The 19,778-nt window shown below is 44.0% G+C and overlaps 1 protein-coding gene across 4 annotated transcripts in view; it reads left to right on the top strand.

Moving 5' to 3' along the window:
• Positions 1 to 19,242, top strand: part of STX2 (syntaxin 2) — a 49,494-nt gene extending 30,252 nt beyond the window's left edge. Inside the window, exons 5-10 of one of the 4 annotated variants that reach the window (XM_034934856.3) lie at positions 156 to 229; positions 1,712 to 1,820; positions 7,317 to 7,390; positions 7,515 to 7,652; positions 10,175 to 10,285; positions 16,895 to 19,242. In XM_034934856.3, the coding sequence (XP_034790747.1) occupies positions 156 to 229; positions 1,712 to 1,820; positions 7,317 to 7,390; positions 7,515 to 7,652; positions 10,175 to 10,285; positions 16,895 to 16,942 (554 nt within the window). In that variant the 3' untranslated portion in view covers positions 16,943 to 19,242. Of the gene's footprint in view, positions 1 to 155; positions 230 to 1,711; positions 1,821 to 7,316; positions 7,391 to 7,514; positions 7,653 to 9,617; positions 9,643 to 10,174; positions 10,286 to 12,690; positions 12,821 to 16,833 lie in introns of those variants that run through there. The other 3 variants (XM_034934855.3, XM_034934854.3, XM_034934857.3) reach the window with 3 other exon arrangements.
• Positions 19,243 to 19,778: the final 536 nt, after the last annotated feature.

The following is a 19,778-nucleotide window of genomic DNA, read 5'->3' as shown; positions in this document are numbered from 1 at the left end:
TGTCTTTTTAGTAGATTGTTTTAAAAGGTCACTTGTTCATTAGCTTTAGTTCTATAAAGATACTTCAAAGATAAGAAATAAAAGGAATTTGAAGTCAGGCTTAGAACATTTTCATTTTTAAATTTGGAAGGTAATTATTTCCTATTTGTTCCTAGCTATTGAACAAAGTTTTGATCAGGATGAGAGTGGGAACCGGACTTCAGTGGATCTTCGGATACGAAGAACCCAGGTTTGCTATCAGCCTCGTTTAGATTAAAGTAATGTCGCAGAATAAGTGTTTTTACTTTCTTCTTGCAGACTCTGAATAATTTCATCTTTACTGTCATGCTTATCCTCATAGTATTTCTGCACAAAAATAATATAGTATTGTAAAACAAAAGTATCTGAGACAGAGGTTTATTTTGCCAAAGTTGAGGACACACTTGGAAAAAAGAAATACAAATTAGAGTAGGATCTGTGGTTTGTGCCTTTCCTGAAGAGGGTTTTGAGGACTTCAGTATTTAAAGGGGAAAGAGCGGGCAGGAGAGGAAGGAGGAAAGGGGAAAAAAAAGAGAAAAAGCGGGAGTGGCAGCCGGGTGGCCACACTGCTGTGAGGCTTTGCTCAGGGCTCACTGCGTTCACATTTCACATGTGGGAAGAGAGGAGTGGGGGTCGATTCTGCACTCCTCCCGTGCCCAGATCCGCCTCTTACGTGGGCCAGTGTGAGCCTGAGGTGAGGGAGGAGCTATACATGCATTTCTCAGGGGGGGCCGAGGGTGACTTCTAGTCTTGTCTTTGTCCTGTACCTGTGAAGATAAGCGGCTAATGTACATTGTCAGGGTGAGATTCTGCAGAACTCTGTTTTAGAGTTAGTTTTTGGTGGGGGGGATATGAATTCTGAAAGATTCTGGGACCTACGAGGAATTTCCTCGTGAGCACTTTGTGCAGGAGGCTGCTGGGGCGATGTGCAGCCTTCTGTCACTGCAGCCATCTGTTTGGGAAGAGGAGGGAGGGCAGTGTTTTGCATGACTCAGTTCCCAAGCTTAACTGTCCCTTTGGGATAGTGAGTGTGAGGTCCTGCGATTTTATTTTCCTTTCACAGTATTTATAGAAATCTCTTTATTGTGAAGAAAAATCTATTCGGTCCATCAACAGAGTTCTATTCCAAAGAGTAGGGAATTATCCAAATGATTTTAGTGTTTGTGGTAAGGCCGCCACGTTTTAGTGGTTTGTGGTACAGCCCAGAGGAAGACAGAACCCTGAGGCCTCGAGGGCACGAGGCGATGAAGCACGCGGGCTCTGGGGTCCGCCTGCCTGGGTCCCCTCATGGGCACAAGGCGATGAAGCACGCGGGCTCTGGGGTCCGCTTGCCTGGGTCCCCTCATGGGCACAAGGCGATGAAGCACGCGGGCTCTGGGGTCCACCTGCCTGGGTCCCAGTGCTGATCCGTGTTTATCAGAAAAGCCTGTGACCTTGGGCTAATGACCTCAAAGTCATGGTTTTCTTTAAGTAGGGTTGTGACCGGCATAGTAGGGCTCTTGTAAAAATTAGGTAAGATCATGCACGCAAAGTTCTTAGCACAGATGCTGCCATGGGGACTTTGCCATTATCATTTTCCATTTGCAGGAGCAGAATAACATGTAGTTTGAGTTTCCAAAATGCATGTCTTGCATGTCACTTTCAGTAGAAGGCATGGCCCTCAGATACGAATGTAGTTTTCCTGTGTTGTTAGCATTCGGTGCTGTCTCGGAAGTTTGTGGAAGCCATGGCGGAGTACAATGAGGCACAGACTCTGTTTCGGGAGCGGAGCAAGGGCCGCATCCAGCGCCAGCTGGAGATAAGTGAGTAATGGAGACTCCGTCTTTGTTAAAATCATGTTTTTCTCCCTTAAGGTCTCACTTCAAATGACTTTAACTTCAGAAAAGGAAATCCATGTCTATTTTCACCAATACTGTAAAACCCAAAGACCACTCGTAGCTTCCTATGCCGTGAGTCGGGCAAACCTGTTCTTCCTGTCTTCAGGAAGTCCTAAGCGGTGGGGTTTACCTTGCTCATTGCTGTTGCTTTTAGAGTTTCAGGGAGATTGGGAGAGTGCTCAGTCATTTCCTCTTTGAGTGTTTCTGTGTCCTCAGTCCCGTCCTGCCCTGGTTCGGGGGCATCTTCATGGCTCCTCACATCTCTCCTTGTCTGTGAGCAGAGGCAGCGGCCCTATTGCCCCAGACTCTTTTCAGGGGTGTCTGTGGGGACAGTCGGCTGTGGCAGTGGAGATGGCGCCTTCTTCGGGGACAGACGGGTCTGTTTCAGGGATAAAGGTTGGTCAGGTTTGCAGACTCCCCATTGTGAAAGATTGGGGTTCCCAAGCTCGGGTCCTTCAGCTGTGACACAAACCCACTGTGAGGACGTCCCACTGCAGCTGCTCTGCCTCTCCCCGTGAGACTGGGGGCCGTGGACAGCTGCTCATGAGCCTCAGGTTGCCTGCTGTGCTGTGAGTAGGAAATCCCTTTGTCCCTGACCTGGGGCCTTGGACCTTCTGCCGGCCTCCACGGAGCCCTGGCAGGCCAGCGTGTCAGCTCGCAGGTCAGAGGAAGCCTCAGGCCCATCCCGGCTCCCAACACCGCACATCCCCCTCAGAGAATGTTGTCATATGCCCGCCAGGCCGCTTGACCTTGTCCCACAGCTCAGCGAGGCTCCTCATGTTTTAGATACTCTTTTCCAGTGTGTTTGGTTTTGGTCAGTTTCTCTTGCTTGTCTGATCTGCCTTTAACCTCCTCTGGTGTATGTTTCATCGGAGACACTGGTTTCTGTTGCTAGTTCTGCTGGGTGTTTTACATGTCTCCTGTGTTGCTCCCCACTGTACACCTGGGACGCACTTGTAGTAACTTGAACCGTCTTTGTCTGCCAACTCCAGTGTCCTGTCTGCTCTGGTTGGTTGATTTCCTTCCTTTCTGTGGCTTGTGTTTTCCTGCTTCTTTGCGAGCCTGGTAAGTTTCGAGTATGTGCCAGACATTGTGAACGTTACTTTGTGGGGTGCTGAGTATTTCTGTATTTTGAGTATTTTTGTAAATCTCCTTGGGCTTTGTTTTAGAATGTAGTTAAATCACATGAGCATGGTTTAGCCTTTGGGATCTTGCATTTAGAGGGAGCAGAGCAGCTTTATTTGAGGGCCTGTTGTTCCTCACTCCTGAGGCAAGACCCTTCTGAGCACCTGCTCTGATGGTCGTGAACCTCATGGCACCCTCGTCTGCCTGGCAGCGTGTTCCCTCTGGCATGCTGGTCAGCACTCCAGTGAGCATGCGGGGTCTGTGCGGCTCGCTCTCTGCATCTCTCTCATCTCTCATACTCCATCTTGCAAATCCAGTTGCCTTGGTCTCCCCTAAGCTCTGTGCCTTTGCCTTAGGACTTCCCCTGGGCTCCACCTGGGCCCTTTCTGCTCTGTGGCTGACACGAGAGTTCCGTCTGAGGGCAGCAGCAGGCTCACCTGGCTTGTTTCCATCTGTTGGGAATCAGTGTGTGGCCTGATGCTCAGTGTCTTGGAAATCATTGTTTTGTAGATTTTGGTGGGTTTGTTGTTATTTCAAGTGGCAGGGAAAATACGGTCCCTGTTGCTCCATCCTGGCAGAAATGCTCAATCATGATGTCGACTAGACTGCTTTTCTATGAAAAAGTTTTTACAAACCACTTTGACTTCAGGGATCTGTTAGTACTTTTTAAAGTGAAAGTCATCATTACAGGCAGCCGGTTGCACTGTGAGGATTTATGCTCTGGGACTCTGTGGTGAGCGCTTTTCTAGCACAGAGTTCCCCAGCCTGGGGTTGAAGGCCCCGCACCATCTCTCCTGCAGGTCCATCCTGTCTTCACTCCCCATGTGAATCCGGTGGCGTGATCAGATCACCTAAGTCTCTTCTCTCTTTCCCACATTATTCTATCTCAGCCCATAGAATTCATTTCCAGTTTCTTCTCTTGCAATCATACTCTATCGAATGCAGTACTGTTTGTGAAAGTGTCTTATAAGCAATGAAGTATCATATACATGTTGGGAGTTTTTTTTAGTAATTCCTTTAAGTCTGTTAAATTCTAAACCCTCCATGTGGCTATTCCGAAGTGAGCAGGTCTATGCAAACTCACCCCCAAAGGCTGAGCGAGCTGAGACGCCAAAGAAAGAGGCTAACAAATCCAGTTTCTCAGAAGGAAACATTGGCTAGGGACGTACGAACAGAAGCCCCCGAGAGACAGAGACGGTGGACCCCACAGCCGCCTGCCCTCAGAAAGTGTTCTTTATACAGCAGGCTTTCAGGGTAGAACGTGTGCAGCCGGCCCTGTCTTCTGACTTGCTTGACAAGACTTGCGACCACTGGTCAGGCTGGATGAGCATCTTGATGAGAGGTTGCCTGTGCCGGAGGCATCGTCTTCAGACCTCGTTGCAGAACAGCTTGGCATGCACGAGTCGAGCATCGGTCATCACGGTGGTTTTGCTTCAGGATGGCGTCACTCTGGCCACACAGCGGGCTGTCTTCATACGGTGGTCTTCTCCAAATCCTTGCACCTAAAATCATTTGTCCCCTTTCTTTCTTCCTTCCGTCAGCCCTGTCATCAGGCAGGTTTCTTACCTTGTGTCACAGGATATCTTTTCCTGTGCTGTATGCTTTGTTTCTTCAAATGGCAAGTGAGTTTCTTCTTGGACCAGGGCATGTTACATAGGTCCACAGTGCTTTCTCTGGAATGGTTGGGGCTGTATGTGTTTCAGAGTTCAGAATTTTTCAGATTTTAGGAAGATAGTACAATGTATAAGAGGTGTATTATGTAATCCCCAGGTGGGGTCTAGGACTGCACCCTGTAATCAGGCACATTCACACAGCTCTCCAGTGAAATGTGAGTATTCACAGTAAGGGGGAGGAGTTAAGATTATAAATAGCCATGACTCAGTTTAGGTCAGATTTTGCCGCTCGTTGAATTTTGACATCGAGCTTAAGGAAAACCCAGTTTTCATAATGTTGTGGATTTCAGCATTCTGGATAAGGAATTACGAATGTACACTGCATTTCACATGCCGTAACCCCAGGCTGTTTCTCAGACTTAGCAGTTAGCCGGTGGGAAGAGCTTTGTGAACATGAGACATGAACTGTAACTTTTAGTTTTTTTTTTGTTGTTTTTTTTTTTTTTAAGAGAGAGCCTCACGCTGTCACCCAGGCTGGAGTGCAGTGTTGTGATAACCACTTATTGTGGCCTTGAACTCCTGGATCCAAGGGATCCTCCCACCTCAGCCTCTCGAGTAGCTGGGACCACAGAAGCACACCACCATACCTGGCTAATTTTATTTTTTGTAGAGACGAGGTTTTCACTATGTTGCCCAAGCTGAAATTTCTAGTTTTGATGATTATATTTTACATTATTTAGAACAAGTTTCATGTTTTTAAAAAAGCAAAGCAAAACTCAGAGAATCTCCTTATTGAGCTATTTTGAATAGATTTTTAAGTTTTATTTTATTTTTTGTAGAGATAGGGTCTTGCTGTGTTGCCCAGGCTAGTCTCAAACTCCTAGCCTCAAGCAATCCTTCCACCTTGGTCTCCCAAAGCACTGGGATTATACATGTAAACCACCATGTGTGCTCTCAAATAGATTTTTAAATGATTGAGAATTACCTCCCAAAAAATAGTGTAAGTAAACAAATTTTGCAATTTACTAACTTTAAAACTTTTTTCATTAAATGACATCTCAACAACTTTATTGAGAGTAAATCTCTTAATATGTGAATGATATTTGGAGCATACAATTAATTCAGTGGTTTTTGGTGTATTTCCACACACAATCAATTTAAAACACTTTTATCAACCCAAAAAGAAACTTCACACCCACCACCAGTCATTCCCCATTTCCTCTTCTCCTAGCCCAAGGCAACTGCATTCTACTTTTTAGTCCTGTACATTTTCCCATTTTGGATGTTTCGTATAAATGGAATTATACACTATGTGTTCTGTGACTGACTTCTTTCCTGTAACACAGATTTTCCAAGGTTTCACCATGGGGTGGGCAGGGTGTGGTGGCTCACATGTATACTAATCCCAGCATGTTGGTTGGGAAGCCAAGGTGGAAGGATCGCTTGAGGCCAGGAGTTCAAGACCAGCTTGAGAACATAGCAAAACCCCATCTCTGTAAAAAAAAATAAAAATAAACCAGGCATGGGTGTGTGCCTGTAATCACAGTCACTTGGGAGGCTGGAGCAGGAGGATTGCTTGAGCCTAGGAGGTCAAAGCGGCAGTGAGCTGAGATTGCACCACTACACTCCAGTCTGGGTGACAGAGTGAGACCGTATCTTTGTTAAAAAAATAAAAAGGGCTGGGTACGGTGGCTCACACCTGCAATCCGAGCACTTTGGGAGGCTGAGGTGGGCAGATCACTTGAGGTCAGGAGTTCGAGACCAGCCTGGCCAAAATGGTGAAACCCCGCCTGTACCAAAAAATACAAAAATTAGCCGGGCGTGGTGGCGCACGCGTGTAGTCCCCACCACTCAGGGGTCAGAGGCATGAGAATTGCTTGAACCCGGGAGGAAGAGGTTGCAGTGAGCTGCGATGGTGCCCCTGCACTCCAGGCTGGGCGACAGAGTGAGACCCTGTCTCAACAAAGCAACAAAAACCAAAAGCGTCCTTTGTTTTTTTGGCTGAGTCGTATGTCAGTGTGCAGCTAGACCACAGTTAGCGCCGTCAGGCATCGGGGGACGGACGTTTGCGTTGTTTCCACTTTTTGGCAATTATGAATAATGCTGCTTATTAGATGACATTTGAATTATGACATTTATTCATTTACTTTTGTCTTCTGTGGCACAAACTATGAAAAATAGTAATTAACAATTAGGTTTCCAAAACCTGTGTACGTGTTTCTTCGAAGTCATTACATATTTAACTCAAAAGGAAAGCATTAACTTCCAAACATGGAAAGTGTTCAGGCATCTGACTCTCATTACGTGGACTTTATTGATCCTCATTTAATACATGCTACATTCAGCTCAACCCCCTTTTACATGAGGCGGAGTTAAACTCTTAGGGAAACCAGTGTGCCGAGACATTGTTTACCGATTTCCTTTCTGCAGTTGTTTCTCACTAATATTAAAATGAAATTTTATTGTTTATAACATTTACAAAGTTTCTCAGAGTATTTTTATTTCTTCTTGCTCCTCAATCTTAGGTTCACTTCTCATTGTCAATATCTGCTTAAGAAAAGGTTAAAAAAATTACTGAAAAATGCTAACAACTGTGATTGTAGTTGCTAACTTATGGTTGCAAACGGCTTTGTTTTTAAATTGTGCTGCATTCTGAGTGGGGCTGTGGTTGCGGGTCTTTCAGCTGGGAGAACCACCACAGACGACGAACTAGAAGAGATGCTGGAGAGCGGGAAGCCATCCATCTTCACTTCCGACGTGAGTGGGGGTGCGGCCCTGTGGCTCCATGTCCTCTTCTGTAGACAGAGCTTTTTAAAAACCCTTTAACTTCCAAACCCATCATAAGTTTATTAATATTATCTTTTATTTTTGTTTTTCCAAGATTATATCAGATTCACAAATTACTAGACAAGCTCTCAATGAAATCGAGTCACGTCACAAGGACATCATGAAGCTGGAGACCAGCATCCGAGAGTTGCATGAGATGTTCATGGACATGGCTATGTTTGTGGAGACTCAGGTAGTTACAGACTCTTGCATTCTCCAAGAGAGATGTCAGTCATGTGTAAAATCTTACTGCATCCCACTCTGTCTAGTGGATGTATCTAGGAAAGCTGTTATTTTGGATCCACCAAATTCAAGTTAATTGCAGTGTTATATGTGATGCTGAAATGCTGGAAGCAGCTTTAACAGTTGAACTGTTAACAGGAAGGGACTGGTTCAGTTGATTAAATTATGGAGTGTTCATAGGTCAGCCTTTTAGGCAACCATAGGCAACCTAAACTTTGTTCATGGAGAATTCTTACTGAAATATGCAGATGTTTGTGCTAGAATTAAGAGAAAAGGGAGATACAAAGATCTTCTATGTATGCCCGTACATATGTATGAGTACATAAACACAAACACGTGGCACGAGCTTGGCTCCATAAAACAGTATCCACAGAAGGAAAGGCGTATATCAAACGGTGTAATGGCAGTGAGACTATGGGAATTTTAATCTTCTCTAAAAGTATTTATTTTCAGATTTTCTATAAGAAGCATATATTACAGTAATAACTAGGAGAAATGTCTGAAAGAATCAACCCCAAGTGGGGATACAATCTATGACACAGATGCAAGCTTGTGCCTGTTACACGGGGTTTCCCATCTGCCCAGTAACACAGATAGGGAGTGAGAGCTGGTGTGGAAAGGCCCTTCTGAGTGAACCGAAGAGTTAGTGCAATTCTTAATAAATAGAAAACTCCTCTGGGAGGCTGAGGTGGGAGGATTGTTTGTGCCCATGGGTTCAAGGCTGTGGTGAGCTATGATCATGCCACTACACTCCAGCCTGGGTGACAGAGTGAGACCCTGTCTCCAAAAAAAAAAAAAAAAAAAAACACACACACATATATATGTGTGTATGTATATATTGAACTCTCCATGTAAAGTACGGGATGGATCACAGATCACATGCTCTGTGATGTGCATGGGTATGTTCACACTCACTCTTTGTCTTTGAATAAGGTCCTCTCGTTATTTTTCAAATACCATGGAGATAAGACTCTGTTGCTGGTTAGGATTCAGCTGACCACCAGGTGAAGCGGAAGCATTTATATCAAACCATCCTAAGTAAATGGTTTCCTCACTTGTCCTGAGCCTGGTTTCGGATCTGTTTTGGCTGGAGTCATCCCCTAAGTAGGTTCACATCTGATGGGCTTATTTTCTGAGACTGCCTGGATTGTGTAAGGATAGGAATCCATCCACACACAGGATTGTTCCTGCCTGCTTCAGCAACCTTGTTAAGAAACACTGTATTTTGAGGAACTTTATAATGAGAATGTGTGTGAAAAACTCAGGCACCACGCCTATTTTTTTTTTTTTTTGAGACAGGGTCTTGCTCTGTTGCCCAGGTTGGAGTGCGGTGGTACAATCTTGGCTCACTGCAACCTCTGCCTCCTGGGCTCAAGCAGTTCTCCTACCTCAGCCTCCCGAGTAGCTGGGACCACAGGTTTGCACCACTACGCCCGGCTAATGTTTGTATGTATAAGCATTTGCTAGAGGAAACCAACAGCTACACAGAGGGCAGGGATGGGACGATCTTACTCCTTTTTGATTTTGGGGGCCCCATTGCCATTCATTATATGATAAGTGGAGTGTGGGGAGTCTGATTACCATTGGTTACTTATTTCCAGGAAGCATTCCAAAGGAAACCAGCTGGACAGAAAGAACGAGAGATGATTTCTGTAATTACTAAAGCTTTTGTAGTACCTTAGACTTCAATTGTAATTGCTCTATACCAAATGCGTTGCATTAAGCTCCGTTAGAAAAATGGCTGTATCCCTGGCTTTGTTTCACTGTTTCCTTTTAGAAGTCTGTTGGTATTGCATTATATTGACTCATCTAATGCAAATGTATGCATAGTCAGAGATTACTAGTAAGTTGAAGTTTGTGACTGAGTGAGTTAACTCTCCGTCATTCTTCAATGCTTTACGATTCACTGCTGCAGGTTGTGTCTGTGGACAGAAAACCAGGTAATACGTTTCCTCCCTCACACTTTGCTGAATTCACCTCTGTTTACATTTTGCTCATTAATGTAGTCAGCTGAGTGTCAGATGTGAGCTATGCTCAGTTTACTGATTTAAAGAAGTAGTTACAATTTTCTACTTTGTGGAAAAGATGTCATTCTTTGTATATTGTCTGTCTGTGCATAATGGTAAAATACTAGTTCAACCAAAAGCTGGCTGCCTCCCTTCACCCTGCCCATCTGTCGAAAGTGTCTGCGTGTTAAAGGTATCTCAGAATTGACTTGAGGTGCCTTTAATTATCAACATGGTGGCCCATTCCTTTTCATTCTTTTTAAAATATAAATTGAGTTTTGATTGCTTTGCACTGGCACATGTATAATGGCCTCATCTTTTATCTTTCTGTAAATGTGAAAAAAACCCTCAGTATCCATTACATGCACATCGTGTTTATATAAAACCTTTGTTCTATGGTTGTCTTAAAGATACATGATTAAGCCATTTGAAAATGTCTTCTAAGTTTGAAACTTTTTGTTTTAAGGGTGAAATGATCAACAACATAGAAAGAAACGTTATGAATGCCACAGACTATGTAGAACACGCTAAAGAAGAAACAAAAAAAGCTATCAAATATCAGAGCAAGGCAAGAAGGGTGAGTTTGGCTTCGAAGAATTAAGCTGCATTTTTCTCTTCATTTGGTTTCAAGTTGTAATACATTGATGTAAGCCTGCCTAAAAGGTATTCCAAGAAATAATTAATTAATAAATGTTTTGTTTTAAAATGGAAATAATTTTTTTTGCTAAAAATTTAAAAGGTTTATTAGATGAATTATTTGTAGTTCATCTTTTGTGTTCTAAGTAATTGAAACCCTAGGGCTGGGTGTGGTGGCATGCCTGTAATCCCAGCACTTTTTTTTTTTTTTTTTTTAATTGGAGTTTCGCTCTTGTTGCCCAGGCTAGTAGAGTGCAATGGAGTGATCTTGGCTCACTGCAACCTCCACCTCCCGGGTTCAAGTGATTCTCCTGCCTCAGTCTCCTGAGTAGCAGGGATTACAGGCACCCGCCACCACGCCAGGCTAATTTTGTATTTTCAGTAGAGAGAGGGTTTCACCATGTTGGCCAGGCTGGTCTTGAACTCGTGACCTCAAGTGATCCGCCCATCTCGGCCTTCCAAAGTGCTGGGATTACAGGCGTGAGCCACGGTGCCCGGCACCAAATTGTTGGCTACACATTTGATGCAGTGAACATTTATTTTTAATTTAGGTTATTCGTGAATTCTTGGTTTGGAGGAAAGAAGAGAATTATTTGAGACCGTGGACCTGCAGTCTTAGGTAGCACCCACTTAAAGGGATCCTCAAAAGAAGGGAACCCCTTTCACTCAAGATGCACAGACTTTGCATTAAAAAGGGTTCAGGGAACCCTGTGTGATTTTTTTTGTTACGGGGCAAAAATTTAAAACTTACTCTCCTAACTTAGGCATTTTATGATAGTGCCCCTGACACCGGAGAGATTATGGGTTTTCCACATTGTCACCTCCTTGTGCTAATACACAGAGATGCTGATTTTCACCGTGTTAGGAAAAAATGGAGTGAGACGGTGTGTGTGGATGCACCTCCAGGCGATGGCCCTGAGACGCACCCCCGGGCTGCAGGCTCAGCCGCCAGAGCACACCCTCACTCACACCCCCGGGCTGCAGGCTCAGCCGCCAGGGCACACCCTCCGCTTTTCCTGGGTATGTCTAAGTATGCTCGTCATCTCTGAAATGCCAGACATGGTTTCTCATGTTATTTCATTTATTGCTTTGAAAAAATTGGCCCCTAATGTAAACTGAGGTGAAGAGATACCTGTATAAAGTGCTTAACTTAGTTCCAGGCCTAAGTCAGCTTTCATTAAAAACAGGCAGTCCTGTTCCTTTTCTCCATGACCTGAACACGTCAGTCTGGTGAAAACGATAGTGAAAGTTCATTGGTTTTACAAAGGGGGAAGGTGGTGGGTGTGATACGTTTTCATTCTCCTCTGCGGATGAGCAAGCCTGGCTCTGTGAGGTGCTTGGGGTCTGTGCGGTAGCTGGCGTATAAACTCGTCAGAGACGTGATGCCTGTTTCAGAAATGACACTGTCTTTTTGATTAGATGCCTGCTAATGGAACCCTCCTGGCTTGTCTCCCTGTCCCCTTGCCGCTCAAATGCTTTGCTGCTGCCCCTGGCTCAGGTGTGGGTTGTCCCCACTCCTAGTGTCCTGCATTTATTCCCGGGGAGCCATGTGGCCCTCAGAGGGAGGCCAGGCAACGTTTGTAGAAGGGTTTTTTTTTTCTGTGTGCTATGTCAGGAGCAGTGAAGAAGTAACTGCCAAGAACATAAAAGAAGGAGCGAAAGGCCGAGTACTGAGTGTGTCGGGGCTTCGTGACGAGGCAGTGGGGCTCTCCGTCACTGAGCTAGCAGGCCCGCACCTCTGTACATGCGGAAAACTAACTGCATGTCTCAGTCATCAGAAATGTGGCAAAATGACATGGTCGTGCTGTCCCCATGGATGAAACCTGAAATAACAGTTACATAGCAGCTTATCGCCAAGCAGTATGACCTTATTAAGTCACTCTCTCAAGAGGTCGCCCAACAGTATTAAGCAGTGTCCTGTAACTTAGCTTCTAAAGTGAGTTCTGATGGGTTGTTTTGCTTTATTTTATTTTATTTTTTTGAGATGGAGTCTTGCTCTGTTGCCCAGGCTGGAGTGCAGTGACACGATCCTGGCTCTCTGCAACCTCTGCCTCCTGGGTTCAAGTGATTCTCCTGCCACAGCCTCCTGAGTAGCTGGGATTGCAGACCCACGCCCGGCTGGTTTTTGTATTTTTAGTAGAGACAGGGTTTCGCCATGTTGGCCAGGCTGGTCTCAAACTCCTGACCTCAGGTGATCCATCCGCCTCGGACTCCCAAAGTGCTGAGATTATAGGCGTGAGCCACCACACCTGGCCAGGTCGTTTTATTTTAAATGAAGGATGTCTTTTAATGTGGCAATATGAAATTAACCATGCATGATATAATCAGCTTGCTTTTCTTTGACAGAAAAAGTGGATAATTATTGCTGTGTCAGTGGTTCTGGTTGCCATAATCACTCTAATTATTGGCTTGTCAGTTGGCAAATGATGGTGTGGATAACGTCAGTGTGCATGCTTCTCTGCCAGGGTGGGAGTAAGTAACTCATCAACTAATTTACTTATTAACTTTTGCAATTAACCAATAATAGTGTTTGCTTAATTGTAATAGACATAAAACTAATAAAAGCTTGCCAGCCACGCAGTACAGATAATGCCATCTAGTGATACATCTCCCTGTGTGCTGATTCTAGTGCCCAGCCACTGTGTTTATGAGAACAAGCATAGGCTGGCTGGTAACTCATTTTTAAACCAAGGTTACCTTCTTATCCCGTTTTTAAAAGTTTTTTTGAGACAGGGTCTTGCTGTGTCACCCAGGCTGGAATGCAGTGGCGTGATCATGGCTCACTGCAGCCTCGACCTCCTGGGCTCAAACTGTCCTCCTACCTCAGCCTCTCGAGTAGCTGGGACTACAGACGTGCACCAGCACACTCGGCTAATTTTTAAAAAAATTATTTTTAGTAGAGATGAGAACTCTCTGTATTGCCCAGGCTGGTCTCGAATTCCTGGCCCTCAGCCTCCCAAAGTGCTGGGATTATACATAGACATGAGCCACTGTACTCAGCCTGAATCTTCTGTTTTTGATCTAAGGAGACCATTAGCTCTTTACATGCAGTGAGTCCTTCATTAAATGTCATAGAAATATCAGTGAAGATTAATTCTCAGTTGTAATGTTTTGTCTCCTGAGTTTTAGCTTTTAGAGTAATTGCAACACTGAAAGGTACTTTATAAAATACACTAACGCATCATTTTACTATGGAATCGAGGGCATGGATGAACGCTGAGAAAAACATTGACTGAAAGGAACATCCTTCGACCTTTCTATAGGCAGCATCTATTTTATTTAAAAATATTTCCTTTAATATTAAAAGGAAAATTACGTATTATATTTAGTTAGCATGCCTGTTAATTCTTAAAGAATTCTGAATATAAAAGGTATCAGTTTATTTAAAGAATCAAGGTGTGAGTGTCACCTTTCCTAAACTTCAGCGGGCTTTGTGGTTTCCCCCTGGTTTTCTTGCGCATTGGGAGCCATCCTTGCACTGGCCCTGAAGTGGCAATGCTGTTGGTGTGTTACAGGTGGACACAGCAGTGATTTCTCTGTAAATGTTTGGCACAATTCTTGTATTAGACAGTTGTGAACTGTTCCCAGGTGTCTAGAGTGTGGCAAGTCATCCCCAATGAATTTATTCTTGGGTTATGGAAGTGACTGCAGACTTGATAGTCACCCAAGGCTTTTTAAAAAGTTAACATACAGCAGAAAGGAATCACGAGCATGGTTAAGTCTCACTATTGCTTTGTAATCTTTAAGATTTATTCCTTCAACATGGCAACACCCTGTCTCTACAGAAAAAAAAAAATCCAAAAACTAATTGGGCATGGTGGCACACGTGCCTATAGTCCCAGCTACGCCAGAGGCTGAGGCAGGAGGATCACCTGAGCCTGGGGAGGTCGAGGCTAGAGTGAGTCTAGATCGCACCACGGCACTCCAGCCTGGGTGACAGAGCGAGACCATCTCAAAACAAGAGATTGATATCTTAATGTGAGCATCTGTTACGCTCACCATGCAGTTACCAGATGAGAAGCTTTCCAGTTAGTCTTCTGACATTTATGCAAAAGCCGCAAAATTACACCTGCAATTACTCTGTAAGGGGCTCTGGGATGCTGTGTTGTTAACATTCCATTATTTGGCAGTGAGAACTCTCTTACGGTCTATTTTTATTAGGCAGGATGTTTGTGTAGGATGTTTATTAGGCAAGATGTTCTATTTTTTTCTTCTTAGCTTTGCTGAAAATATTGTACGTGATTTTTCTTCATTGTTATAGTAGTATTTTTCAATATTTTCATGATTCTAACATGTACTTTCTGAGTTTTTTCCTAGTAGCTATAATATGGTTAGTTTAATGTGGTTACACTAAAGATAAAATTACAATTTGTAGCGCGGACACAGTGAAATGCCCGACTTTTCACGGGCACTACTTGGCATTAAGATTGACTATAAGAAGGTTCCTCTCAGTGTGACCCCTGGGGAGTGGGGCTTGAAGTCCTGTGCCCTGGGCCTGGCTGGCCATTTCACCCTAGTGTCTGTAAATAAGAATGAACATAGAAAGATCCTCATTCATAAAAAGCAGACCAAAATGAATACCAGCAGTTATCTTTGCATAGGAAGGCAGTGGTTAATGTCCTTAACTTCACTTTTAAAATATTAACATAGCCTTTCATCCTTTAGCAGTTGGCCTTCCTGGGGCTGGCTGCTGCCCCTCCCTGCAGGGTGTGCCAGGTGCAGGCCTGTCACCCCAGAGCATGGGTGGGATGCGCTGCTTTAAGGAGACAGGTGGAGTATTACAGGTATTCGGTGAGAGGGCCCTGGCCCAGACCTGGAGCTGGACTCCCCAGGGTGTGCCCTCTCCACTCTCACTGTCACCAGGAGATTAGATGACTCCTGAGTCCTGTACCCTAGACTCCATGTAGTTGACAGTCATCCCGAAAGCCAGATGTGGCAGGAAAGTGCACACACATCGAGCACCCAGACACGTGGCAGGCAGCACAACAGCAGCAGGAGATGAGAGCACACTGCGTGGAGCTGACTCCAGGTGGCCCAGCTGCCAGCACACTCACTTGCTGAGCGGGAGGGCGCGCGCCTCCCTCTGGAGGGAGGGAAGGCATCACAGAGAAAAGGAAGAAGAGGTTTCTCTAGGAAGGTGCTGAGAGTGGGGCATAGGAGCGCATATAGAGGATGAGAGAGTGGCTGGGGCTTTGCAGGAAATGTGCATGATGTTAACAGGGAACCAGAGTTTGAGGGAGGGGCCCTCCTGCAGGCAGCTCTCCCCGGTCCTGAGGAGTCACTGGGAGGCTCGCCGGGGCCTGCCATGCGCCTCTTGATAACCCTGTATAACTGACTGAGCCGGCAGTCTTGGAGCTGTCCAGGCTCAGCAAACAGGATTTCTTAGGTAAAAGCACTCGTACATTTGGAACTGTAATTAAAATGATGGATCTCTGCTGTTGAAAAAGAGAACTCAAAGTCCTACAGCACGGTGCCTTCTGTCGTGTCTTCCTTTCCTTCCCTCAGACAAACTTCCTGGAGGAGACTCCATTTATTAAGCCAAAGGTGGTCTCGCTTTGCCTTGTGTGAGGATACTTGTTAATTTTAAAAAAGTTAAATGCTGTGTCGCACCCTGCTTCCAGACCATCAGTGCAGTAGAAGAATGAATGAATGTCTTGTTGATTTCTTACACATTTGTCATATTTAAATGTAAAAAATGGATAAGGCCAGGTGCAGTGGCTCATGCCTGTAATCCCAACACTTCGGAAGGCCAAGGCAGGAAGATCGCTTGAGCCCAAAAATTCGAGACTAGTCTGGGCAACATAGCAAGACCCCATCTCCTAAAAACATATTTTTTAATTAGCCTGGCATGGTGGTGCATGCCTGTCATCCTAGCTCCTTGGGACACTGAGGTGGGAGGATTGCTTGAGTCCAGGAGGATGTGTTTGCAGTGAGCCATGTCTGCACCACTGCTCTCCAGCCTGGGCGACAGTGACACCTCCTTTCAGAAAAGAAAGAAAAAATAGGATTTTTCAGCCAACAAGAAATTCGTTTAAAGTTTTAAAAATATGTGTAATTCATCCAATTAAAAGCAATCCTGGAGTTTTATTATGATTAAAAGAAAGTGTCGGCCGGGCCTGGTGCCTCACGTCTGTAATCCCAGCATTTTGGGAGGCTGAGGTGGGTGGATCACGAAGTCAAGAGATCGAGACTATCCTGGCCAACATGCTGAAACCCCGTCTCTACTACAAATACAAAAATTAGCTGGGCGTGGTGGCGGGTTCCTGTAGTCCCAGCTACTGGGGAGGCTGAGGCAGGAGAATCACTTGAACCCGGAAGGCAGAGGTTGCTGTGAGCCAAGATCACATTCTTTTCTATGACATGGAGGAGTCCTTTCTTGATAATGGATGTATTTTTTAAACTATCCCAAATCCCAGAAGGATTAGTTAGCAAATGCCATTGTTGATTTCTTTGATACATTGCAAATTAATGTTTTTCTTTATCTTGCAGAAAATGATGTTCATTGTTATTTGTGTAATTGTTTTGCTTGTGATCCTTGGAATTATCCTAGCAACAACATTGTCATAGCAACCATATCCCAAGAGCCATTTATCCTTGAGACTCAGACCACATCTGCAACCAAATCAGCATCCTGTCATTTCGTGAATGAATCTCAGACGCTGTAACCCGGCATCGAGTGCTGACCTTGTAATGTATGAGTTCACGGAAGAAGCACAACCGAACATCTCGTTCAGTGAAAGCGCCGTAAGCACAGTGGGTGTGATGCGTGACCCTGAATGACACACTACAGAATGTGAGCAGTGTGAGGCTTCTCTCACTGGCCTTGAAATAAGAAAATATTGAACATTTTAATATTAAAAATATTTCAGTGTTAACAAATGTGCATGAAGTTTAATTAGGAAGGAATGCTTTATGTTATGAAGCTTTTTTTTTTTTTTGAGACGGAGTCTCGCTTTGTCATCCAGGCTGGAGTGCAGTGGTGCGATCTCAGCTCACTGCAACCTCAGCCTCCCGGGTTCAAGCAATTCTCCTGCCTCAGCCTCCCGAGTAGCTGGGATTACAGGCATGGGCCACCACGCCCAGCTAATTTTTTGTGTTTTCTTTTTAGTAGAGACGGGGTTTTACCATGCTGGCCAGGCTGGCCTCAAACTCCTGACCTTGTGATCCACCCACCTCAGCCTCCCAAAGTGCTGGGATTACAGGCGTGAGCCACCCCGCAGGCCGTTCTGAAGCTTTGAGATCTCAGGTCTAAGACTTCCTTTCCCTCCCTCTCCCAGCTAGTATGTGCTAATTAAGAGACCTTTTATACTGTTTTGTTTATTGCCTGTTTGAAGAAATAATTTTTATCACGTTTTTGTAAGATATCTATAATTTTAAATGTTTATAAATTGCTTAATTTATTAGCATCTTAATGTACCCCATTTTTATATACTGAATGTAGCCTTTTGAGTGAAATAGGAAGCTTCATGGTGTTGGAGCCACCTTTGTACAGTTGTTTAAAGTTTCCCATTGTCATAGAAGACATTGGTTGCAAAGCCCCTCAAAGCCCTCAAGTGCCTTCTGTGAGTTTAAATGTGCTGGTGCCCTCCAGAAAAGCCTCGGCCTCAGCTCCGTTTCCGCCTGTTCCCTCCCCCAGGATAATGAATGGTTACTGCACTGTAAAGACTGTGGTCTCTTTTCACTAAATAGATTCGAGTTTCCCAGTTTACATGAATGAAGTCTGAATTTAAGACGGTGATGAAACTGAGGTTCAGTACTCTCGGGACTCGAGGAAATTATTCCTGAGACATGGAGTAATTCTTACAAATTTAAACTATTGTACAGATCACATACATGTTGTTAAGTACCTAATGTTTTGCTGAACTTTAAAAGTTAATTTCCAAAATGTATAGGGATTCATGATAATTAAACCTTTTTATTGCTTGTTTTTTTAGTAGAAGAATATGACTTATTTTTAGACTTGTAAAATGTATGAACTGGTGAGCGGACATCTGTTAAGAGAGTCACTAGTCAGAATGCTAAAGGAGTGCATGCAGGATGCCCCAAGTGTCGTGAACTCTTGTTACTCCTGTATGTGGTAGTGTAAGCATGTGACTTTTAACACCATTTGGCTTGAAACTAATGTAGGGATGCCTGATTCCAAACAGGTGTGGAGAATATTGAACGGCTCAGAAGCCGCGTCCCTTACTTAACACAATTCCGAATCTCCCTCATCCATGACGCGTCCATTGGATCACTCGCTCCCTCATCCATGACGCGTCCATTGGATCACTCGCTGGTGGTCACTGTGTGGCAGTTACTAGGGGAATTCTGCCTCTGACTGTTTTTTTTCTTTTGGTCTTTAAACACCCTGTTGTGGGATGTGCTCACTGATTTGTGGCTATGTTGAAGGTATCACTTGTCATGAGGGTTTTCAATATTTCAGGATCATGCTGGTGGCAAAAGGACTCCACGCCTCTGTGGAATCATGTCCACGGGGGGACCTGCCTCCCGTGATGTCCCACCTTTCCTTCAAGGTCTGTCATATGAGTCCTCCCCTTTTACAACACTTATTATGGTATTTTTCAAGTTATTCTTCTTAGATTTGCAGTACCTACTGAAATTTGTGTTTTTATAGTTGAAGTTAGGAAAATGCTATTTGATTTGTATTTAGATATTTACATCACTTGTCCAATGACGTGTATGTCTAAGCCTCATGTACCGATTTGAAGTCAGACTTAAAAATGTATTTACAGATTCACTTGAGACTTTTTAATCGGTTCTTCAAATATTTCATGTTTACATTAAAAATTTCCAGAGAAGCATAAAAGTATTCACTTTCCTGCCTTGTCATTTCTGGAAAGATTTTGGGGAGATATTTTATTGCATATTCATTAATAAATTGTTCTATTAGGAAAATTGCTCTTGTGGCTGTTACTGTGTGTCATGATGTAATTTTTGGAGTATTTGGTAATTTGTTGATGATTAGTGTATATTATAAGCTTCTGTGGTTCACGGCTCAGTTGTCAGTACCATGTATTAAGGGACTTGCTGGAATTCTTGCTGTTTCTAACAGATACCAAGTCAGTGAATTTGGGCTCTATCTCAAAGTCACTCTGTTTGAATTCTTTTGTCAATTTGACACATTCCATTTGTTAATGGGGGGATCTCCCCGCCCCCCACTATGTTCTGAGTTATCCTCTATACTTAATCCTCAGAGTTTTTCTTATTAAGTAGAATTTCTTTACTTCCTCAACTGAATTCTGATCATATTGGAAAGTGACAGTTGAAAACCACAATTGAAAAAAAAGAGAAGATAGAGCTGGAGAAAACTAATTCATGGAGACAGAGCCCTAGATGTTAATTTTAATCTATTTCTCTATTTCTCCCAGAATGAATTTCCTTCCAAATCAGTCTTGACGTGTACAGTCAATAATTTATTTATACTTTTTAAA

This window comes from Pan paniscus, chromosome 10 (assembly GCF_029289425.2).
Source record: "Pan paniscus chromosome 10, NHGRI_mPanPan1-v2.0_pri, whole genome shotgun sequence".
Taxonomy (NCBI): Eukaryota; Metazoa; Chordata; class Mammalia; order Primates; family Hominidae; genus Pan; species Pan paniscus.
This window is presented reverse-complemented; position numbering and strand designations above follow the sequence as displayed.